The 25208-nt window shown below is 51.1% G+C and overlaps 1 protein-coding gene across 1 annotated transcript in view; it reads right to left on the bottom strand.

The window, feature by feature from the left end:
• Positions 1-25208, bottom strand: part of LOC307085860 (3',5'-cyclic-AMP phosphodiesterase 4C-like) — a 39923-nt gene that overhangs the window by 3804 nt on the left and 10911 nt on the right. The window contains exons 4-15 of the mRNA XM_079750752.1: positions 24632-24802; positions 24009-24042; positions 23678-23748; positions 23085-23134; positions 22025-22171; positions 14472-14584; positions 5168-5261; positions 2445-2677; positions 1177-1275; positions 767-931; positions 563-662; positions 228-382 (exon numbers count right to left, since the gene is read on the bottom strand). Of these exons, the coding sequence (XP_079606878.1) occupies positions 228-382; positions 563-662; positions 767-931; positions 1177-1275; positions 2445-2677; positions 5168-5261; positions 14472-14584; positions 22025-22171; positions 23085-23134; positions 23678-23748; positions 24009-24042; positions 24632-24802 (1432 nt within the window). The remainder of the gene's footprint in view (positions 1-227; positions 383-562; positions 663-766; positions 932-1176; positions 1276-2444; positions 2678-5167; positions 5262-14471; positions 14585-22024; positions 22172-23084; positions 23135-23677; positions 23749-24008; positions 24043-24631; positions 24803-25208) is intronic.

Genomic DNA, 25208 nt, shown 5'->3' with positions numbered 1-25208 from the left:
GGTGAGGCGTCACGCTCAGGGACGCCTCGACACTAAGCTAGGAGGAGCCGGGGATCGGTCTAGCAACATTCAGGGTACCAGACAACCCGCTCTGCCCTCTGCGCCACATAACAAAGCATTACGTTTCATTTGAAAAAAAGCCGGACAGATTCAGTGCCACAGCTTGTGCCCGGCCAATCGCACACTTTCAGACCAATAAACAGCAGCAGCAGCCGGTGTCTCCTCACCATGTCGATCACCATCCGCCGCAGCATCTGCCTCTGCTTCTTGCAGAGGTTCTGGAAGATGTCACAGTTGTCCTCCTGCAGCAGCTTGAAGCCCACAGCGAGGTGGTGGTTCTCCAGCACGGACTCATCGTTGTACATCAGGGCCAGCTCAGAGTCTGGGGAGGGAGGGGGAGAGGGAGAGAGGGGGAGGGAGAGAGGGGGAGGGAGAAAGGGAGGGTCAGAAATGTTCAGATTCCATATTTCGTCCAATAATTTGACCTCTGACCTTAATAAAACACATCATGTCATTAATGCCTCCATATTTTGCTGTTCGTGAGTGGGGTGGGAGGACTCACTGGTGTTGATGAGGAACTGGTTCGAGACCCCCGGGTGGTCCACGTCATGGATAGCAGCAGCAAAGATGGCGGCCAGGACCTCTAGGTCTGTAAAGACTCCCTGTGTTACAGGACACATCAAAGGCAATTAAGAATGGGTCATGTTAATAAAGCAATTTGGGGGATCTGGACATTACAGCGTTACTGTGGTGCTGGGGGACTCACGTGCAGCGCGGGCGTGGACAGCAGGATGTGAGTGGACTGGGCCACGTCGGCGGCGTGCAGGCTGTTGTGGTAGGCCACGTCGCTGTGGTAGTGGTCCTCCAGCGTCAGCAGGAAGGTCACCAGGACGTCCGCCGGGATCCGGAACGTACGCATCAGGTCTCGCTCCTGGTGACGCCGAGGGGAAGGGAGAGGGGAACGGGACGTCAAACAACCACCTGGAGCTCAGGGCTTGGTCCTAACTGTGGATCTGTGTTTCTGAGTGATTGAATGGGTACACCACGCAGGGCACACAGTGCCCACTGTGCACTGTAGTCTGCTGCAGTGACTCAACCCTATTCACCATCACACGTGTGTGTGCGCGTGTGTGTGTGTGTGTGACTATGACATGGTGTCGGGCGGTGGGGGCGGACCTGGAAGATGGCGTACATGGTGCAGGTAAGCGGGCGGTTGTGGGAGTGCAGAGCCACGCTGAAGATGTTCAGCCCCCACTTGTTGATGTCCTCCAGGTCCTGAGGAGGCCGAGGGGAGTGGAGAGAGAGACGGAGAACAGAAAGGGAGGTCAACGAACGCTCTGGACTAGGAGAACGGCAGCATTATGAATTCTATAATTCTAATTGTTGATGTGTGCCTTTTCCCTGAGCCCCTATGGGTGCATCGGGGTGTTGCTGTATGTTATAGCATGTTTATTACTAATATACATTTGACCAATTGTTACAAGTTTGGATTACTCTTTATTCTAAACAGTTTATACGGAAATGATTGAATTGGTGCAAATTCCAACCACAATGACCTGTCTGGTGTCTGGTGTGTGAGGCTGTTGTGGTGTGTGAGGCCCTGGTGTGTGAGGCCCTGGTGTGTGAGGCCGTGGTGTGTGGGGCCCTGGTGTGTGGGGCCGTGGTGTGTGAGGCCGTGGTGTGTGAGGCCCTGGTGTGTGAGGCCCTGGTGTGTGAGGCCGTGGTGTTTGAGGCCCTGGTGTGTGAGGCCGTGGTGTGTGAAACCCTGGTGTGTGAGGCCGTGGTGTGTGAGGCCCTGGTGTGTGGGGCCGTGGTGTGTGAGGACGTGGTGTGTGAGGCCGTGGTGTGTGAGGTCCTGGTGTGTGAGGCCCTGGTGTGTGAGGCCCTGGTGTGTGAGGCCCTGGTGTGTGAGGCCCTGGTGTGTGAGGCCGCGGTGTGTGAGGTCGTGGTGTGTGAGGCCCTGGTGTGTGAGGCCCTGGTGTGTGGGGCCCTGGTGTGTGGGGCCGTGGTGTGTGAGGCCCTGGTGTGTGAGGCCGTGGTGTGTGAGGCCCTGGTGTGTGAGGCCCTGGTGTGTGAGGCCCTGGTGTGTGAGGCCGTGGTGTGTGAGGCCCTGGTGTGTGAGGCCGTGGTGTGTGGGGCCGTGGTGTGTGAGGCCCTGGTGTGTGAGGCCCTGGTGTGTGGGGCCCTGGTGTGTGAGGCCCTGGTGTGTGGGGCCCTGATGTGTGAGGCCGTGGTGTGTGAGGCCCTGGTGTGTGAGGCCCTGGTGTGTGAGGCCCTGGTGTGTGAGGCCGTGGTGTGTGAGGCCCTGGTGTGTGAGGCCGTGGTGTGTGGGGCCGTGGTGTGTGAGGCCCTGGTGTGTGAGGCCCTGGTGTGTGGGGCCCTGGTGTGTGGGGCCCTGGTGTGTGAGGCCCTGGTGTGTGGGGCCGTGGTGTGTGAGGCCGTACCTTGGACAGCAGCTCCTCCTGGTCCGTCTTCACGCCGAAGCGGCTGACCACGGCGCCCGAGGTCAGGCTGACCTTGCGCGCGCCGCTGATCTGGGGCAGGGGCCCGGCCCCTCCGGCCTGCTGGTGCTGGACGGCGGCGTGCTGGGGGCCATGCTGGCTCTGGGGGCCCTGCCTCCTCTTCCTCCCCTGAGCCTTGGGCACCGGGCAGGGCAGCTCCACGTCGTGGGGCTGGTCTGTGGAGAGACGAGGGGGGGGATGGAGGGGTCACATTTGGGTCTCGTATTGAAAATGGAAGATAAATTACCTTGCAAAAGTTTGGGGTCACTTAGAAATGTCTTAAATGAATCAGAAACACAGTCTAGACATTGTTAATGTGGTAAATGACTAGCAGGAGACGGCAGATTGTTAATAGAATATCTACATAGTTTAACAGAGACCCATTTCCAGCCACCATCACTCCTGTGTTTTAATGGTAAATTGTTTAGCTAATCGTGTTTAAAGGCTAATCGATGATGAGGAAACCCCTGTGCAATTACGTCAGCACAGCTGAAAACTAAAAGTATTTTCATGGAAAACATGAAATTGTCTGGGCTTTTGAACGGTAGTGTAAGTATAACAAAAGTCTCCCTCCCAAATGACTTTTAAGTGACTCTCGGGAGGGAACGCAAGTTTTACTTGTTGCTTTCTGCTTTTTGAAAGACTACTTTACATTGTTAGCAAGGTAGCAAGCTAACTGTTAGCTATAATCAGGCTCACCACCGGATATTAGAACACAGTGTATTCTAACTCAACCCTTTCCTATTGCCTAAGCTTTTTCTCTAAGAACTCCTTGCAAAAGTCCACAGTGTTGTGTGTCAACACGGTTTCAAGCGCGTATTCATGATTCCAAACAAAGGGACACTAAGGGGGCATCCGCGTCGACATAACGGCCTTGTGAGGCCTGAGTCATGAGGAGGCTGATGCATGCGATGCAGGGCCATTGACGCATTTGGAAAAACCCTGACCAAAACAACGCACAGAAACAGCCTAGGAAGGGCATCACAGTCCTTTAGTGTCCGCTGAGGGCATAATATCGTCTGGCGTGATGATCAGGGTAGTGTGTGGGTTACCTCTGTGAGGTATGTGTGTGTGCTGACGTGGTAACATGCAGGGTTGGGAAAATGAATGTCTCAGCTGTGCCCAACAGCCCTCGGAGACACGGGTAAGATGATTAGCGTCAAACTGAAGGGCCGCTATTCTCAGAGCCCCAGGGATGCTGTGTAGTGCAACGTCTCCAACCCCTCTCTGACCTTCTCCTCTGCCCGTCCTCTCTCGTATTTAACCATCCATCCGTTATCTATATTCTCAAATCATCCTCCTCTTCTTGTTTGTTCCCACTCTCTCTCCCTCAGTCTCTCCCTCCTCCCCGCTCTCTCTCTGTCTTTCTAATCCTCTCATCCATCTCTATCTCTAGCGTCTCTCACTCTCACCACTCTCCCCCTCTCTCTCCCCTCTGTGTTTACCAGGCGGTGCAGAAAGGCGCACTGCGCAGTTTTCTCCGGGCCCTGGATTCAGGCAGCTGACGTTCCTTGAAGAACTGAACCGCTGATCCAAACCCATGTGAACCCTGAACACAACCACCGCCTATCTCTCTGACGGACTACAAAAAAACTCTGGTGAGGATCTTGAGGTTGGACGACTGTGGCCGACCAGGACGGTTCTCTGACGCGTTTGGCCGAGCGAGTGTCTCTGTGACACTAATGTGACGCTGTTGGGTATCCCAGAGATCACAGCCTCCTCTATCTGGCTCCTGTGGCATCGGTCGTACGCAAACGCTTGGCCCTCACATGGCAACACACACGGAAACACACGTCAACAGACACTGGAGTGCTCCTTCACTCCCACACATTCCTCCGCTTTTCTCTCCAAAGGGAAGTCTTCCCTGAGAGAATCCCTCCCTCCGTCTCCATCCCTCTCACTCTCTCTCTCTGCAGTGAGGAACAGGAGTTCCCTCTCCCCTCCCCACTCTGTAAACCAGATCAGACTGGTTTAACAGAAGCTCCGCAGCCAGTCGGCCGAGGGAGGGGCAGACCCCCTCACTGGAGAACACATACTCTGAGGTCAACACGTGGACATCAACGGTTCAGCTGTGGAGACCCAACGACCGTGTGTGATGTTCCTGTGTGTGTGTGTGCGTGTGTGTGTGTGTATGATTGTGTGTAATTGCTCGGAATGTTTGTGTAATTCTGGGTGTAACTGAGTGATTGCTATTGATTATATGTATGCATGTGATTTTGTGTGTGAGGGTTTCAGCATTCATTCGTGTTTGCATGTCATTATGTATGCACTTCAGTGTGTATGTTTGTGTGAATGTGTGTTTTTGAACGTACATGTCAATGTGAGTTTGTGTGAGTAAGTGAGTGAGAGAATATGTGTGTGTGTGTGTGTGTGTGAGTGTGTGTGTGTGTCCATCTGTGTCTGTGTCTGTGTCTGTGCGTGCGTGCGTGTGTGAGATAGAGAATTTTTGTGTGCGTGTGTTTGTGTGTGTGTGCGTGCGTGTGTGTGTGAGATAGAGAATTTGTGTGGGTGTGTGTTTGTGTGTGTGTGCTTGTGTGTGTGTGCGTGCGTGCGATACAGAATTTCTGTGTGTGTGTGTGTGTGTGTGTGTGTGTGTGTGTGTGTGTGTGTGTGTGTGTGTGTGTGTGTGTGTGTGTGTGCGTGTGTGTGTGTGCTGCGGTGCTCACCGAGGAAGGTATTGGAGAGGTACTCTGACACTTGGCTTCCCGACTGGCTCATCATAGACAAGTGGTTCAGCTCTCGGTTCAGCATCCTCTTGAACTGAAACCAAACAGAACCAAAACCTGCGTCAGAACAACACAGACGAGCACGTGAATTCCTTCTTTAGACGGGTCGCTGATGATTTCCCAGGAAATTAACTGCCAACCTCTGCTTGTTTTCAACGACATTCCAACAGGGAACACAGGTTATTGGTTTCCACCCTACTCTAGAAGTGTTTTCTCATTTCTGCTTCGCGAGGTCGCTTCAAAGTAAACAAACGAGGTGCGTTATCAAGATGAAGGAGAAATAAGGGAAGGAAATAACACATTTCACATTTGTTCTGATTAATGCAGGAAGGAATGTCACACACACACACACACACACACACACACAGACACACACACACACGCACACACACACACACAGACATACAAACACACACACGCAGAAACACACACACACACACACACACACACTGACACACACACACACACACGCACACACACACACACACACACAGACACACACACACACACACAGACACACACACACACACACACACACACACACACACACACTGCAGCGGGCCGAGCGTCCTCCGCCTGGACACACCTTGATGTATCCCCAGGAGACAGAGAGCAGGTAGTTGGCGTCAGGCATGGTGCCAGACTCTGCCGTCGCCCCCGGGCGCCCCGCAGTAGAAGCCCAGTCCGCAAGCGGCTCCCCTCTGACTTCAGCCTCACGACAACACTGCCCCTCCGCTACCTGGGAGCAACCGCACGCAAACTACGGGCCAATCCCCCCAGAGAGAGGGGCACCACAGACCCCCTCTATGCTCCCGCTCCAGTCCGCATGCCTCAGAGTAACACAGAGCTCTGTCCAAGCCGACGCCAGCCTCGCGGAGGTCCCCTACAGCCCTCTCCGTCGACCACCAGGTACCGAGCCACAAAGAAAAGGTCCCTCTCTCTCGCCCGCTGTTACGGCCACATGTCCAGCGCGATGCGAGGCGGAAGGAGGGTGGTCCCGGCACAACGGGAACCCGGTTGGATCCCAGAGAGGGGGTAGATGCAGCCGCCGCAGCAGCTCCGAGAGATGAAGAGGCAGGCGGGATTGTGATGGAGAATGGAAGGGTGGGAGTGGAACAGGAGGTGGAGGAGGAGGAGGAGGAGGGGTATTCTCAGCTGTTGAAGGCTTGTGGAATCCCTCTGCTTTTCTCTCTCTCTCCCTCTCTCCCTCCATCTCACTCTCCATCTGTCTCTCTCATCTCTCTCCCTCCTCCTCCCCTCCTTCAACTCCCCCTCTCCCTTCTAGCTAGTCAAAACACTTTGCTCCATGCAGACCACTGCAGTAAACCCTATCCCTACAGGATCCCCCTTCCAGTTAACAGGTGCACAGCAATGCAGAGACAATGACGCATGGAGCGCACAAACCACAAACACACAAACCCCCACACCAGCACTGTGTGCGTCCTTATTCTGTGGTTTTACTTTATTGGGGAGGATTCAATAATGATATATTGAAATATAATGAAATAAGTATCTTATTTCTATATACGTATACATATATACTATCTTCTTATATACTAATGCTATTTTACACAAAAACTAAATGTGAAAACAGCCTCTCTTTGCATACCCCCACGGTTTCTTGTTAAGCAGCTGCTTTCTGTTAAAATGATTACAATGATACATACGGGGAGAGAGCTAGACAGATGTTCGAGAGAGAGAGGGCGAGAGAGAGAGAGAGAGAGAGAGAGAGAGAGAGAGAGAGAGAGAGAGAGAGAGAGAGAGAGAGAGAGAGAGGGTGAGTGACATTGTAGTCCCACCAGTGTGCCACCAATGGCAGGACAACCTTAACGCCATGGCAACAGAGTCATGTGACTCGCCTGCCTCTTCTCGCGGTGGTCTCCCCTCCTCCAAACACACATCCTATCACAGCATATGCACTCCCTGTCTCTGTATCTCCCTACCTCTCTTTCTCACTCACACGCACGCACACACGCACACACGCGCACACGCACACACACACACACACACAGGGGTGAGCAGAACATCTCAGGCTGGAATTTTTTAGGCAGACACAATGAAATACCCCTAGAACATGCTGAGTGCAACAGACAATGGCTCTCAAAAACAAACATACGCACACAGACATACACAAACACACAAACACAGACACACACACACACACACAGACGCACAAAAACACACACACACAGACACACACACAGAGACACACACACAAACAAACACACAGACACACACACACAAACACACAGACACAGACACACACACACACAGACGCACACAAACACACACACACAGACACACACACAGAGACACACACACAAACAAACACACAGACACACACACACACACACACACAAACACACACAGACACACACACACAGACACACACACACACCGACACACACAGACACACACACACAAACACACACACAGACACACACACACACACACAGACACACACAGACGCACACAGCCACAGACACTCACAGATGCAGACAGGCGGTATTGTTGGAGGAAGAGGCTGGGCAGTGTTATTGAGATGTGATGAAAAGTCTCCTGGTCTCCTTGAGGCGCTGGCGTGCCTGGGTGCATGTCTAGATACAGCTACAACCCACGGCTGTTTCTCCTAGGGTTTCCGACCGCCTCACAAAGGGAAACCCAGAAAAAGGGAGCTTTCCTTTGTTTCCTCGTGAGGTCGTTGCCTCATCTCCAACGCACGCACACACAAACCCATTTCAAGACATAAAGGATTCTTTGGAGATAACCGGTTTTTTTGGGGAGAAGTTGTTGTTCATATGCGGTAGTGTCTCCAACAGAAGGGTCTTTTGTCTGCTTCCAGCGTGGTGACCCCCGTCAACCCCTCACAGCTGCCTAATAACTGCAGAGGAGACGGCAGACTTCCCACTGCACTCCACAAAGGCTTGGCTTCACATCAGAAAAAAAAGCCAGCGGACTGCCAGGGACAGACCATAAAACAAATATCAAAGAGTCTTAATATGGACTTATGGACATAAAGGCTTTGGAATATAAAAAAGCCGGAGAATGATGATGACCGTGGGCGACTCGCCGTTCAAAGGAGGGGTCGTAACTCACTCTTTTGAAGTGAGAAGCAGATACAGCAGGGTAGGTTGGACCCTTTTAGCGCAGGACTTGAGCCACATGGCTTTCAAGAGTTCTCCGTCCCCCCAAGTTCAGACTCTAAGAGCCCTCAGACGCATTGATGGACGGGCTGTGAGGAGTCCCTGACTCAATGTGCAATACCTCAAAGCCGTACATCCTGTTGAGTCAACTGAGAGTGCACAAACAGGCGCAAGCACACATACGCACACACGCGCGCAGCAAGCAGCAAGTAGTTGCACATCGAGCAGTAGGAGATTTGGTTTTTTTTCTCAGTGAAAAAAGAATAAGCAGTAAAGGCGAACATCCAGGCCGGAGGTTATCCCTCACATTGAGGGTTACACCATTCTGAATGGGTTTTACTAGGTTGCAAAAAGTGAACCCATTTTCATATGGGATAAATGCTTGCTGAAGCTCAAAAAGTATATATTTTTTACTTAAGATACCCTGAAATGAAATGCAGTGCATAAGAAAATAATATATCACGTGCTCCATTTAATAATTCCAATTTGGACTAAACTTCTGACCGAATTTCAGACAGAAACAAATAAAAAAATAAATGTCCATCTCACCTGTTGCCAACTGGGAAGCAAAGTTAAGTTCTTCTCATTCTTCTCAGAGCAACATAGTCCCATTGTCACTGAAGGCAAAAACCAAGTGTGGTAAAGCTCCGGTAAAGAGAGGTTCTGCTCTCTGCTCGCGCTGTATGTCTCTCTCTCGCTCTCTCTCTCTCTCCAACTCTCTGTTTGAGTGAGTGAAGTGTTTGTCAGAATGCTGTCTGGGGGCTTGTGGCGACAGACAGGAAACACATGTTAATAAAGCAAAGTTTGACTGACTAACCCATACAGTGTAGGTGAGGCAGACAGGCTCCACCCACTGCCTGGAAGACCCCCGCCCCCTCCACGTCTAGCCCTGCCCACTTCCCTTGTTGCTTCCTCCTTTGCTGCTCAATCATTTTTTGCTTTGCTTCCCTGTTGAGGTCATTTACTGGCAAGAGCAACGCCCGAGGCGACCAAACCGGTGACATACCTTTGCACACACACCTCGCTTCAGTTCGGTCTTTCAAACCACTTAGAGTAATCATGAAATGATGAGTGACTGTTGACACCGTCAACATGAAGGGGAGAACTTCCCGAGAAGTTTATATTACTAACGTCTGTCACACTACCAGGAATAACAAATGAATAAACAAAAGGCGGGGGACATGTCGTGGTTCCATCGATCCAAAGCGTACCGTCCACCGCACTGTGTTCGCTGTCCCTCCTGTTTTATTTATCCTGGATCAATGACATCTTGTGGATGTGAAGGACATTTATTCACCATTACAGTAATCACTGCTAGCCTCCTCCGCCGCCCCTCTTCAATCAGCTGTAATCACCCGCTGTCATTTAGTGGCCATTACTGCTAGCCTGCGCACGCTGACCCACGGCTACATCTGTTTCAATCATTTCGTCAGTTTTTCCCCCCTCTCTCTCCGTCTCCTGGTCGACGTCTGCGCCTCAAAGTCAAAGTGACCACACGTGAGCTAGAGTTTCCGACGGTCGGTTGCTAGCGTTGTCCCCGCTCCGCACGCTACCCTGCGAGCGAGCGCTACCATGCTAACTGGATTCAGATGTTCAGTGTTTGCCCAAGGCCGTCGTCGACGTAAGCGCGTAAGTGTGTGTGTTTGCGTGCATGTGTGTGTGTTTGGTGCGTGTGTGTGTGTGTGTTTGCGTGCGTGTGTGTGCGTGTTTGCGGTCATGTGTGTGTGTGGTCGTGTGGCAAAGGGGCTAATGATAGTGAGGAGTCGAGCAGTAAGGGTGTGGGGGAGGGCAGCTCCTTCCCCTTTAGCTCATAGCAGTAGGGAGGACTCTGGGCAGCCGGGTGTGTGGTCCTCTGACCTTCTCCACCACCACTTAGCCCTCCCTACCTCCAGCCCTCCTCTCCTGCCACACCTGCACAGGGTTGGAGAAGCAGGAGGCAGCCCTGAGGCGGAGGTTATTACATCCACAGCACGGGGCCGCTTCGTGTTACATCGCGTGTGCGTGAGATCAATTTGCATGAATCGTGAGACTCTATGTGTAGGCGTCGTGACAATTAACTACGTTGCAAAATATCGGGAATCTTCTGCAATGCGACGTGTTGCAATATGAGAGTTAATATGTTTTGTCTTTTAGAGTTTATTGGAAAATGAAAAACACACACGCACACAATCGCAGGATTGCCAAAGCGTGCAGACGACTAAAGCTGTCGACGTCCCTTCAGGGTATGAGCCACCCTCACTCACGCTACAACAACACAACAACACAACAACACAACAACACAACGCCGGTCCACCGCCCGCGCTGCTGGAGCCGCACAATGGAAGCACGGCGTGATTCATGGTGAACGACGTGTCTACTTCCTGACGCGTGACGTGACGGATGTGTGCAACATGTGTACCAGCGGCCCTATTGTGTAGCGTGACGCGGCCGGACCCCTTAGACACAACCCGGGATGGGTCCTCGGGGGGAGGCTATTGTCGTCTGGCCACACTACCACGGGGGGGGGGGGGGGGGGGGTAGAGGAACTTAAGAGTCAGGAAACTGGTGTCATGGTCCCCCATCAACCCACCGCCGACCTCTCTCTACACACAAACACACACGGGCACACACACACACACAAAGCGTGGGCCCTCCTCCTGCTCCAGACTACCAGGCCCCTGATCTGCCACTGTTTATGTGTGTTGCTACATGTGTGTGTGCATGTGTGTAAGCCTGTGCGTGTCTGCGCCTGTGTGGGTGTGTTGGTGTGTGCTGGTGTGTGTGTGTGTGTCTGTGGTTTGGCATGTGTGTGTGTGTGTGTGTGTGTGTGTGACCGCTGCAGGAAGCAGACAGCGCCACCCGGGGTGTCTAGCTACATACGCGGGGGTTAGGGTAGTAGACCGCCGTGTGGCCTGCAGTAGGCGGCGGGCTGGGCTACTGCCAGGATGTCCTGTGCCTCCGCCAGGCCGTGCAGGACGCACCGATCACCTCTCAGTTGTCTGTTAGCAACAGAATGTGGTTCTACACTACAAATACTACGTGCCGACAGGAAACTACGACTACGACGATGGTTCATATGGATATGTGTGTCATGTATGTTTCCCCAAACGATAGAATACGACACTTTCAGCAAAAATATTAAATGATATTACATAGCCAATAGATACACGGCCAAATATGACGATCCAAACATTGACAACGACATGCGTGTGAAATACGTATTACAAAATAATATATTGTTCAATTTGAACCAAACTTGATCGTTGTCAACGCAACGAAAACTGTACACTGAACTCTATAGCTATAGCTCTATAGCCTGCTGTGTCCCCCGTTGATGTTCCCTGCAGTGTCTTTCTGATCCACTCTTCGGTCCGAGTGCGACTGGGTTAAGGTACAGTAGAGCCGTCTCATCTCTACGTGATAACCATTCTGCGGTAGTGACATCAGCTGCATCCAAACCAGCGCTCCTACTCTCCGCTCTACGTCTGTCCCTCAGTTTGAGACAAAAGTTGTGTTAGGAAGGACAAAAAAATACGACAAAGGAATCCAGAAGGAAACCCACCTGATGCTGGTGGAGAAAACGAGGCGTTCGATTGATGATACTTTGAGACTTTGTGATAGAGAGCAGACTACATATTTGTGTTTGAGCTGAAGCAAAGTTATGATTGAAGCCAAACGGTGGGATGGCTTCAGATTGCACACTGACATTTATCCAAAACAAAAGTGAAAGCTGTCTTGCACACAAAGTGTTCTCACGTGTGATATTGTTTAGGATGGATACGACCTCTCTGCTTCAGCACGTCAGCACTGTGCGGACGCACAACAGCACACAGGCACATCTACATTTTGCATTTCACACACACCGGAAACACACAGTTATGACAACAAGCAGTCTGTCTCTGTTGCTGTTTCTCCCACTGGACGGCAGCTGTCAAAGTGTGACAGAAGGATCCACATAATGTTGACCGGTGAACGGAATGGAACCTAACATTCCACCTGCGCTTTGAAAACATGCAAATGCATACAATTCAGAATAACTTGTAAAATTTCTGAATAAATTAACAACTTAGGGATGTCAAATGGCCGGGTTATGGTTATCCTGAATTGAGATTTGAATACCTACCAAACAACCGATATTAATATAATATTTGAATAGTGGCGCTCCGCAGCGCGCGTGTCCACTGAAGTCCCAGAAGAGGAACCCCTGTACCCGCAGACGGATGGAGAGGCCCAAACAGAGAGATCGCGTTCACTGCTGGCAGGGCTGCTTTGTTATCACAGCCCCAGCCTGGCCTTCTCTCTCTGCCCTGTGCATGCATCCACCGCTGGACTGCGAGGGACAGACGTGGCACGCGGCGGTACCCTGAAGTCTGGGAACCGTGTTATCCAAACATAACAGGAACCCGGCGACCTCCTATGCAAACCCAACCCCTGCGCTCCGCTCTGCAGTTTACAGCGGACCCATAAAGAGCCGCGGCTGAGCTCGCCCCCAGCCACCGCAGAACAGCTGCTGCTTTGCAAGTGCGTCAATGTGGCGAAAAAAAAGCAATTTACATCTCGAGTGACAGCGGTTGCAAGTGACAATGGCTGCAGCAAAGGTCGATTGTAGCGCTAAACAAGGTCTGAGAAGGACTTGATCTCTATTGCCGCTGCGTTAAAGAGAAGTCCACCTCCAGGGTTATTGGCCTTCTGCCACAATACAATCGTATCAGGAACTACCCGCCATTCTTTTCAACAACATCAAATATTGTTCAAGTTTAAAACTCAAAAGGAGGGATTTATGACACTTGGCAAAGGGAATAAAGCGAGTAAAGAAAATGATTGATACTTGCACAGCTGGGAAACCATCCAGACTCACATGGTATCATCTGCATACACTTACAGATCGTGGTTTATGGACGTCCAGCATGAAGCCAGCCTCTGCCTGGCTCATGTAAAACACCCCGCGGCCTATCTGAGCGTAGCACGTTGCTATGATAGCAGTAAAATAATTAGGCCTATGCTTCTTGCAGTAGGCTAGGCTAGGTGTCTGTTACAGTAGAGACTCTGCTGGAGTAGATCACACTACACGTTATCTTGGTACACCGTAACACATGATATAATGTTCAACATTTCATTGATCTGTGGGGGGGCCCCGGATACAGTCTCTTACCCTTTATCTTCTCCTTGTTTGGGACCTCCTTCATTTTTATTTATCGAATTATGTTTTGATTAGTAAATGCCATTGTTGCTCAACTGTTTTCAAAGACTACAAAGCCCCTGGTTTTATGTTGGGACTGTGGTAATGACTCCGATTCCCCCGTCACAGTAGATGAATCGATGCACTCGGTCTGGCCTGCTTGGGGGTTTGGTGAGGGCTTCATTGTACGCACGTTTTGACTCTGACGAATTACAAAAACATACACAAATCGAGTTGTAGCATGAACCTGAACGCCACGAACAATGCAATACCTTATAGCAGTGCTGCCCAATTTGGGGCCCGCGGGCCAAACCTGGCCCGACCGATTTTATTTGGCCCGCGCCTTACCCACTGTATATATTATTGTTCTCCGCCACCAGCGCTCGGAATCTGCGCTCGCTCTCAGTGAATATTATTTATTGGTGCACTTCCATTCCTGACCCTAGAATAACATTGTGATACATTGATGGTAGGGTGGCGCTGTTGAGCTCCTATCCTGTTCAGCCGCCTCCCACATATTTGACTAAATAAACTGAAAATTTTTAATTTTGGCCCATGATTACATTTTGGCCCTCCACTGGGAAGAATTTGGGCCCCCCTGCCTTATAGAAACATCAAAACCACAGGAAACAGTAAAGCAGAACTAAAGACACCATCCAAACAGGTGAAGGCTATTGTGTCATGCACACTCATGCAGAAACACGCACACACACAGTCACACAGACACACACACACACACACACACACACAGAATTTAACCAGCAGCACCTTCACACATACCCACACACACATGCGACCATACACGCACACACACACTCAGTCAAAGCAATTGTCAACAGGCTCGCTCACACTTTTGTTTCTCCATCCACTCCTTTGATTGACATCTCCTGTCCAGCACCGCCTCCACCCCCAGACAGCACCACCCACCCCCCAGCCGTCCTACCTTGGTGGAGGCCATGTCGCTGACGGAGCGGTACGTCTGGACGGTCTCCAGCTGGTCCAGGCACCAGTCCAGCTCCTCCACCGTCTCCAGGGCCAGCTTCTGGTACGACTCGTCTGCACACACACACACACACACACACACACACACTGGGTCAGGGGCCGAACACACACACACACACCTAACCCTCTGTCCTACTCTCCATGTGCCCCATCCCATACTCTCTCTCTCTCTCTCTTTCCCTCTCTCCCCCCCTCTCTCCCCCCCTCTCTCACTCTCTCTCTCTCTCTCTTTCCCTCTCTCTCTCTCACTCTCTCTCTCCTCTCTCTCTCCACCCCTCTCTCTCTCTCTCCTCTCTCTCTCCCCCCCTCTCTCTCTTTCTCTCTCTGTCTTCTCTCTCCTCTCTCTCTCCCCCTCTCTCTCTCCCCCCCCTCTCTCTCTCCCCTCTCTTCTCTCTCTCTCCCCCCCTCTCTCGCTCTCTCTCTCCCCTCTCTTCTCTCTCTCTCCCCCCCTCTCTCGCTCTCTCTCTCCTCTCTCTTTCTCTCTCTCTCCCCCCCTCCCTCTCTCTCCCCCCCTTTCTCTCTTTCTCTCCCTCTCCCTCTCTCTCTCTCTCTCTCTCTCTCTCTCTCTCTCTCTCTCTCTCTCTCTCTCCCCAGTCCCACTTCAACACATTTTGTGCAGAAACCAGGAGGTCTGCTGCCTCCTATTGTTGCCATGTCGATGACCTCCCTCCAGAGCACAGACACACACACACAGACACACACCACAGTGTGACTATTGGGGCGATATGTTCTCAATGTGGCGTGACACCTAGAGCTGATCCCAGAATCTCCCCCCCACAGAGAGGGCGAGCTACTGGTGAGGAAGACAGAAAGAGAGACAGGAGAAAGACATGAAGAAAGAGGGGAGAGCTACTGGGAGAGGAAGACAGAAAGAGAGACAGGAGAAAGACATGAAGAAAGAGGGGAGAGCTACTGGGAGAGGAAGATAGAAAGAGAGACAGGAGAAAGACATGAAGAAAGAGAGGGAGAGCTACTGGGAGAGGAAGAGAGAAAGAGAGACAGGAGAAAGACATGAAGAAAGAGGGGAGAGATACTGGGAGAGGAAGACAGAAAGAGAGACAGGAGAAAGACATGAAGAAAGAGGGGAGAGCTACTGGGAGAGGAAGATAGAAAGAGAGACAGGAGAAAGACATGAAGAAAGAGGGGAGAGATACTGGGAGAGGAAGACAGAAAGAGAGACAGGAGAAAGACATGAAGAAAGAGGGGAGAGCTACTGGGAGAGGAAGATAGAAAGAGAGACAGGAGAAAGACATGAAGAAAGAGGGGAGAGCTACTGGGAGAGGAAGATAGAAAGAGAGACAGGAGAAAGACATGAAGAAAGAGGGGAGAGCTACTGGGAGAGGAAGAGAGAAAGAGAGACAGGAGAAAGACATGAAGAAAGAGGGGAGAGATACTGGGAGAGGAAGAGAGAAAGAGAGACAGGAGAAAGACATGAAGAAAGAGGGGAGAGATACTGGGAGAGGAAGATAGAAAGAGAGACAGGAGAAAGACATGAAGAAAGAGGGGAGAGCTACTGGGAGAGGAAGACAGAAAGAGAGACAGGAGAAAGACATGAAGAAAGAGGGGAGAGCTACTGGGAGAGGAAGAGAGAAAGAGAGACAGGAGAAAGACATGAAGAAAGAGGGGAGAGCTACTGGGAGAGGAAGATAGAAAGAGAGACAGGAGAAAGACATGAAGAAAGAGGGGAGAGCTACTGGGAGAGGAAGAGAGAAAGAGAGACAGGAGAAAGACATGAAGAAAGAGGGGAGAGCTACTGGGAGAGGAAGAGAGAAAGAGAGACAGGAGAAAGACATGAAGAAAGAGGGGAGAGCTACTGGGAGAGGAAGAGAGAAAGAGAGACAGGAGAAAGACATGAAGAAAGAGGGGAGAGCTACTGGGAGAGGAAGAGAGAAAGAGAGACAGGAGAAAGACATGAAGAAAGAGGGGAGAGCTACTGGGAGAGGAAGATAGAAAGAGAGACAGGAGAAAGACATGAAGAAAGAGGGGAGAGATACTGGGAGAGGAAGAGAGAAAGAGAGACAGGAGAAAGACATGAAGAAAGAGGGGAGAGCTACTGGGAGAGGAAGAGAGAAAGAGAGACAGGAGAAAGACATGAAGAAAGAGGGGAGAGATACTGGGAGAGGAAGATAGAAAGAGAGACAGGAGAAAGACATGAAGAAAGAGGGGAGAGATACTGGGAGAGGAAGATAGAAAGAGAGACAGGAGAAAGACATGAAGAAAGAGGGGAGAGATACTGGGAGAGGAAGATAGAAAGAGAGACAGGAGAAAGACATGAAGAAAGAGGGGAGAGATACTGGGAGAGGAAGATAGAAAGAGAGACAGGAGAAAGACATGAAGAAAGAGAGGAAGTATGTGGTATGGAGCAGCGAGCCCTGTGTGTTTGAGCCCTAGGGGGACCAAACCAACGCCACACAGCAGGGAGGGGGACACCCCGGGCCTCAGGGGCCCCGGGGACACGTAGCAGTCCCTGCAGAAAAATGCGGCGTTTTTTTGTGATTGTTGCGGCCAAAAATCCTTGATTATGCGGCACGTTTTCTTAAAAAATGCGATGAAATATGGGGCATATTTATGCAATTTTATTCGATAAAATTGCAAAAAAATGCAGCTTTACGATGACGTTGACGTCGCGTAATTATGTCACTTCATAACGTTCCCATGGCAACAGGGGGAAATGGCTGCTCTTGTGTGAAGTGAACGCAACATTTTTCAACTTTCTGCTAAGATATATGTGACTTTTTTGCAACGAAAAAGCGGGGATTATGAGATCATGCAAGCCCCGCATATTTTGCACGGGAATCTGCAATTTATGCGGTGAAAGTGCGGCATATTTGAAAAAATGCGGCCCCGCATGAATATGCAGACTTTGGCTGATTATGCGCTGAATTATGCGATCGCATAATCGCGTTTTTGGGGAGGGACTGACTTAGGAACAAACACGTCAAACCCTCATTAGTCACCATTAAAGCACTGAGCTTTGCATCCTATGAGTTAGTTAAATACGTATATATATATATATACCCTCCCCCTCCCCCTCCCTCTCCTCCTCCTCCTCCTCCTACCCCTCCTTCTCCTCCCTCTCCTCCTCCTCCCTCTCCTCCTCCCCTCCTCCCCTTCTCCTCCTCCCTCTCCTCCTCCTTCCCTCCTCCTCCTCCTCCCCTCCCCCTCCTCTCCCCTCCTCCCCCTCCTCTCCCCTCCCCCTCCTCTCCCCTCCTCCTCCTCCTCCCTCTCCTCCCCCTCCTCTCCCCTCCTCCTCCTCCTCCTCTCCCCTCCCCCTCCTCTCCCCTCCTCCTCCCTCTCCTCCCCCTCCTCTCCCCTCCTCCTCCTCCTCTCCCCTCCTCCTCCTCCTCCTCCCCTCCCCCTCCTCTCCCCTCCTCCTCCTCCTCCTCCCCTCCCCCTCCTCTCCCCTCCTCCTCCTCCTCCTCCTCCTCCCCTCCTCCCCCCTAGAGAACCCATTGGTCTGGGCCTCTTGAACACATGGAAGGGATTTTGAGCCCATATGTTAGCTCAATGGGACGGCCGCCACGCTGCATCCCAGCTCTACATCAGTACCAGCCCTGGATCAAAAGGCCCAACTGAGGCCCGTGATAACATCAAAGGCCAGACCCCCAGAAGAACTAACCACTGGGGGGATCTGGGAGGAACCGCATCGAAGACTGAGGTGGGTTCAGTCAAAGATTCAAAAACGCTGATCAGTATAAAGCTAAAGCACTACACTGATCAGCGTAGACGCAGCACTAAGCATGGTGATAACTGTTTTAGTTTATTATAAAGGATAATAATAACAATAATATCGCACTACAGCAATAAGCATTACCAAGCAAGTAGCCTCAATAGGGCAAACTGTCAAACAGTGAGCTGAAGACCATTCCAGTGCTTACAGTGAGACATTAACGGTCGACCACAAAGCCCTGAACCGCACAACATGGAAGCAGAGAAAGACATAGGTCAATAAGCTACGGCCACTGGCCGGAGGAGAGCCCAGGTAAGTAGAGGAGAGGGAGGGGAGATACAAGACACGACTGAAGCGCTGTCTCCAAGCTAGGTCGCTGCAACCCGACACTGATCAAGACTGAAATGGTTTGGAGCTGTGGTGTCAAAGAAGAATGTGTAAAACGTGTGTTTGTGTTTATGTCTTTACTGCGATGAGCTTGTGAAGAGCAGGAACACACTCACACACTCACACACTCACGCACACACACACACGGGGGAATCACTATTCATCAACACCTTTGGATAATTATACATGGAGTGCACCTTTTGATGATAACGTATCCCAAAGACAAAACAAATGGTGGTGGAGATATGAGCACAGCAGTGAAAACAGTAGAGAGACAGTGCTCCAGACGTTTAGGGGAGAGCAGAAGGAGAGAGAGACAGTGCTCCAGCCATTCAGGAGAGCAGAAGGAGAGAGAGACAGTGCTCCAGACGTTCAGGAGAGCTGAAGGAGAGAGAGACAGTGCTCCAGACGTTCAGGAGAGCTGAAGGAGAGAGAGACAGTGCTCCAGGATCCTGGAGAGCAGAAGGAGAGAGAGACAGTGCTCCAGTATCCTAGAGAGCAGAAGGAGAGAGAGACAGTGCTCCAGTATCCTAGAGAGCAGAAGGAGAGAGAGACAGTGCTCCAGTATCCTAGAGAGCAGAAGGAGAGAGAGACAGTGCTCCAGTATCCTAGAGAGCAGAAGGAGAGAGACAGTGTTCCAGTATCCTGGAGAGCAGAAGGAGAGAGAGACACTGCTCCAGTATCCTGGAGAGCAGAAGGAGAGAGAGACAGTGCTCCAGTATCCTGGAGAGCAGCAGAAGGAGAGAGAGACAGTGCTCCAGTATCCTGGAGAGCAGAAGGAGAGAGAGACAGTGCTCCAGTATCCTGGAGAGCAGCAGAAGGAGAGAGAGACAGTGCTCCAGTATCCTGGAGAGCAGAAGGAGAGAGAGACAGTGCTCCAGACGTTCTGGAGAGCTGAAGGAGAGAGAGACACTGCTCCAGTATCCTGGAGAGCAGAAGGAGAGAGAGACAGTGCTCCAGACGTTTAGGGGAGAGCAGAAGGAGAGAGAGACAGTGCTCCAGACGTTCTGGAGAGCTGAAGGAGAGAGAGACAGTGCTCCAGTATCCTGGAGAGCAGGAGAGAGAGACAGTGCTCCAGTATCCTGGAGAGCAGCAGAAGGAGAGAGAGACAGTGCTCCAGTATCCTGGAGAGCAGAAGGAGAGAGAGACAGTGCTCCAGTATCCTGGAGAGCAGCAGAAGGAGAGAGAGAGAGACGCTCCTTCACTGGGGGGAGCCTTGCAGCCAGGGCCTGATGCATGTGGCCCTCACGGCGCACAGCAGGCCGCCCCAGGCTCCCTTCTGCTCCACTCCCATTGCACGGCATAGGATGTGAGCGGTGGGGAGGTGTGTGACCTCCTGTGGTGTGAAACACAGGAGGTGGATCTAGAGGTAGCTTCTGCCTCAAAACCAAACCACACAACTTAGTCCTTTGTCCTTAATTGTCCCACTTCCCGTTCTGATTATTACTCTCTGTTCATAGCTTACGATAAATGCTTAAGTCTCTTCTGCAATTAAAACAATAACCATTCCTCGGTTATACACACACACCCACACACACACACACAAACACTCGCAGGCCTGTTCGACAGCCTATTCACAATGCGGTGTGTGGTTCAGCTGGCATGGAGCCACAGGAGGGATGGGCCACATTGAGTTTAATAGCTGTGCTGACGTCAATGACATAACTCACACAGTTACCATGGCTTCACGCTCCCAGCTCGGGCCCCTGAGCAGCGGCCTGGGAGCAGTGCTCCATGGAGCTGGAGTGGAGACACTACCAGAGGTTCTGACACTGGAACTGACATGCTGACATGCAGCACGTGTCAAATGCACAACCCCTTTTCCCCTCCCTGGTCCACCGGCCATGGTCTTCCAGTCCCAGTATTAAGCTTTGGACTCGGTTTGACTTTAAGATGCTGTGTTTGGGTTTTGGGGCTACAGGAAGTTCTACCTCATTGCAGCCACGCAGCGTGAGCCTCTGTGGCTGAGACTCACTGTAACAGCGATGCCTGAGGATGCAAAGGCTCTTTAAAGTTGATACGCGTTCAGTGGCATCTCAATTGTTTCCAGAGCACTTCTGCTTAGAATAAGGAAGACTCCTGACCAATGCAAGTTTATGCAACAAATACTTGTTTTAATTACCGATGCCACATTGTTTAAAGTTGAAATACTAAACGCCTGCAATACATTTTGTTGGGATATGGACTTAGACAAGAAGTGGAAATGTATTTTCAGCTAGCTCGGCATGACTGAAAAAATACCCTGTCTTTTGTATTACAACACAATAGAGAAATATTTGCTATAGTGTAGGCACATGCACACACATACACACACACGAACACACACACACACACGCAAACAAAGACACACATCCGCACACATAGACATACACATGAGACGCACAGCCGCACACACAGACATACACATGCAAACAAAGCCTGTTTTAAACCAAACACACTGATAGCCCGGTCTTGCAAAGGAATACCAAAGAAGTCCCCACATATCTTTCTAGAATATGACAGCCAGTCGACGTGCCAGCAGCTCACCCACCAAGCCCTCCCTTATTCAGGTCCAATTTTCGGCCGAGACTAAAGGTAGATAAGCAGCTCTGTCAGAAGGGCCCGCAACCGGCCGACTGACGCACATAGTCACGTGAGCTTCAGCTTCAAAGCAAAGAAGGTGTGTGTAAGAATGCAGCTGGCAAACCCTGCTGCGATTCTTTGTTGTTTTTCTCTTCCTTCCTTCGGACGTGTGGTATGTGTCGTGTGCACTTGCATGAGGGCAGACACATGCATGGGACTGAAGTATTTTCTTAATCAAAGTCCACATGTAATCTTTGGCAACATGCTTTGTTTGTTCAGAACTACTGTGAACACTACAGAAATGTTGAATGTAAAGAAGCCTTAGAGCGCAAACACGTCCAGCTGATTGGATTTGAGCATGCTCACACATGCTCAGTATTTGCATGGCTATGTTTCTCTAGTACTAGTCCTGGACGGAACAGGATAATAACAGTTGCACGTGGACGGCCACAAATAAATCATATGTCAAGGAGCACTCATAAAGATACCGTTTGTCTTGTGATAATGCCATGGGGAGAATGGAGACTGGGGCCTTTGTTTCACTGCAGAGCGGCCGGGATGGGGACAAGTTGTGAAAACCAAAGGAACCAAAACAACTAAAGTTAGCCAATGATGGTGCATTGATCCATTGCTTTGGCGCGAGGACTGCAGTCACCGTCCTGCTCCTTTCCTTCTAATGCCCTTTGACATCGATGGCTCTCCGAACTGACTCTCCCTTGATGTCTGTGACATCTTCCCTTCTTTCTTTAGGGGACACTTTTACACATGGTTTCCCTTCTTTTCTCCGTTCCCTCACCAACTGACCAACGACACAGTCTCTCTACGTCCTTTCCGGTGAACCCAACCACCCCGATATTTTAAATGCACTCTGTCACCTTCTATTGGTTTGGATGAGACGCCAGCGTCCAGCTCGCATCCCGGATAGACGCAGGTTTCCACGGCGACGCAGCTCGTTAACAGTGGGAACATTGCCTCATCCGACACACAAGGCGTCAAAACAGGAAAAATCTGTTCTCCTCTTCCTGTCAAAGAAATTCTACTGTCGTGAGGAAAACAAGACGATAAACAGCAGAGAGGGGGACGGAGAGAGAGAGAGAGAGAGATAGAAAGAGTGAGAGAGAGAGATAGAGAGAGAGAGAGAGATAGTGAGATAGAGAGAGAGATAGAAAGCGCGAGAGAGAGAAAGAGCGAGAGAGAGAGATAGAAAGAGCGAGAGAGAGAGAAAGAGCGAGAGAGAGAGAGAGAGAGAGAGAGAGAGAGAGAAAGAGAGAGAGAGAGAGAGAGAGAGGGGGGGGGGAGGATATGGATATGAACACATCTTTCCTGAGAGAATGGCTCATTGTCAAATGTGTGAACGTGTGAACAGTTGTTGTGGTTTCAGACAGGTGTGTGTGTTTGTGTTGGAAGCGGAAGAGGTTGATGAGAGCGTTAGTGGCCTCAGTCTTCCTCCATTCATCCACTCCTTCCCTCATGCTTCTTTTCATACAAAACATCATCCATTTCCTTTATCCTGCTCAGGGACACAGAGCGCACGAGCGTGGGGAAGCACCTAGGTAACACACACACATGCAAACTCCTCAACTGTCTCATACTCGCTGAATGACTAGCAGCCAAAATCGGTGTATTGATTGCAAAACGCTGCAAAAGTCTGGTCATAACCCTCTGAAAAACACCCATTCAAACCTGAGACTGAGTCATTGTTGTTTCACTTCACACTCGGCTCTGTCACCTTGCTCACAGCGATGGACCAATCGCACGCCTGCCCTCGTTGGTCATCATGACTCGGGTGTGGAAGGAGTCAAATGTGGAGGAGGGAGGGAAACAACCAACAGCTGTGTCTTTGATCCCCCCATGCTCCCTTATCTGCTGTGTCTCTGTGGTGAGACGCCCCCCCTCTCTTCTCCTTCCTGATAAAGTTTGTGAAACAGGACCAACCTGAAAGACACACTCTGGCAGCAGCGGGCTGCCCGGCAGCTGGAGACCTTCTGAAATGACACATAGGAAGAAATAGAAACACTTCAAATCAATAAAGGGGGAGGAAACGCTTTTGACGCACATGGCATATATGCGGTACATCCTCCCCCATCCTCCCTAGTTTCCATGTGTGATGGACAGTGAGCAATGATCTGACGAAGGTTGTTTTTGACTCAGTACCCGACCCGTGCGTCTGAGTCACTTTACTACAACCCCTGAATCATGTGTTTTTGAATTTTCAAAACAGCAGCGGAACTCCTAAGAAACTGAGAATCGTCAACACTCTACCGCCCCCCAGTGGTCAATGTTGACGTCTTCCTGTCATAATTGGTCAATGTTTTTAGAACATAAAAACGGTTATTAGTAAATATTTCGTGTTATAGCATGGATGTATGTTAATTAGGTCTTCTCATTTAAAAATGAAGGGTACCAACTGACTATAAGAAATATCTGCTGTCAGAATTATTACCACATTACAGACAAACACAACAGTAGAACACAAGAGGACCACCCAAGACATAGAAGACGTTAAAGAAAGACACCACAGCCCTTACTTATTGGGTGCAGATTGAACGTTGGTCAGGGTGGTGAAGTTGTTTCTCACTGTGCGAAGGCTGGCCAGGACCTGAAAGAGGAACACTAAGCGATGAGCTACAGTGTCAGGAACTAGCACAGCAATATTAAAACATAAGAACGAGGACCTTCATAGTATTGCGACCATGGTGAGCATAGACTAATGGAAACATCAGAGTAGACAGCGTTTGATTTGAATGGTCGAGGTCAGTTTCACATTCTAGCCCCGCTGCATCCGTTGTATGAGGAAGACTTGTGCCATGTTATAACAAAAAACTTGCAGCTCAAAAATAAATAAGGAGAAAAACTAACCTGAGCAAATGGTGTGACGATCAGATCTTCCTGCCTAGTGGTTGGAAACAAACACATAAACAAGACATCATTGACCACATTGACACTCACTTGTTGACATTATAACATAATATTCAACATATTATTCATTATGTTGAATATTATGTTATCTCTCCCCCCCCCCGGGGGGGTTGACTATAGACTATCCTAGCCCCTGTGATGGGGGAGTGACTATAGACTATCCTAGCCCCTGTGATGGGGGGGGTGACTATAGACTATCCTAGCCCCTGTGATGGGGGGTGACTGTAGACTATCCTAGCCCCTGTGATGGGGGGTGACTATAGACTATCCTAGCCCCTGTGATGGGGGGTGACTATTGACTATCCTAGCCCCTGTGATGGGGGGGTGACTGTAGACTATCCTAGCCCCTGTGATGGGGGGGTGACTGTAGACTATCCTAGCCCCTGTGATGGGGGGGGTGACTGTAGACTATCCTAGCCCCTGTGATGGGGGGTGACTATAGACTATCCTAGCCCCTGTGATGGGGGGGTGACTGTAGACTATCCTAGCCCCTGTGATGGGGGGTGACTATAGACTATCCAAGCCCCTGTGATGGGGGGGCGGGGGGCAGCCATCAGACTCACAGTTCCCCCACTATGGAGGAGTTGCGGGACATGGACTTGGGGGACAGGTCGTAGTCGCTGTCTGAGCGGTACAGGAAGGACTCCCGGCGCTGGGGCTGGAGCACCAGGGTGGAACCCGGGGAGGCCTCAGAGGGGCTGCAGCACAGCGACCGGCCAGCCTCCCTCTCGAAGCTAGAGAGGGAGAGAGAGAGGGGGGGGGAGGAGGGAGGGGGGGAGAGAGAGAGGGGGGGGAGAGAGGGAGGGAGGGGGGAGAGAGAGAGGGGGAGGGGGGGAGAGAGAGGGAGGGGGGGGAGAGAGGGAGGGAGGGGGGAGAGAGAGGAGAGAGAGGGAGGGAGAGGGGGGGGAGAGGGGGCAGAGAGAGAGAGAGAGAGGAGAGAGAGAGAGAGAGGGAGGGAGGGAGGGGGAGAGAGGAGAGAGAGAGAGGAGAGAGAGGGAGAGAGAGAGAGAGGGGGAGAGAGAGAGGAGAGAGAGAGGTAGGGGGAGGGGGGGGAGAGGGGGGGGAGAGAGAGGGGGGGGGAGAGAGGGAGGGGGAGGGGGGAGGGGGAGGGGGGGAGAGGGAGGGGGGGAGAGAGGGGGG

The sequence above is a fragment of the Pollachius pollachius genome (assembly GCF_949987615.1).
Source record: "Pollachius pollachius genome assembly, chromosome: 14".
In the NCBI taxonomy this organism is placed as follows: Eukaryota; Metazoa; Chordata; class Actinopteri; order Gadiformes; family Gadidae; genus Pollachius; species Pollachius pollachius.
Note: the sequence above shows the minus strand (reverse complement) of the source record. Positions and strands in the feature narration are given on the sequence as shown.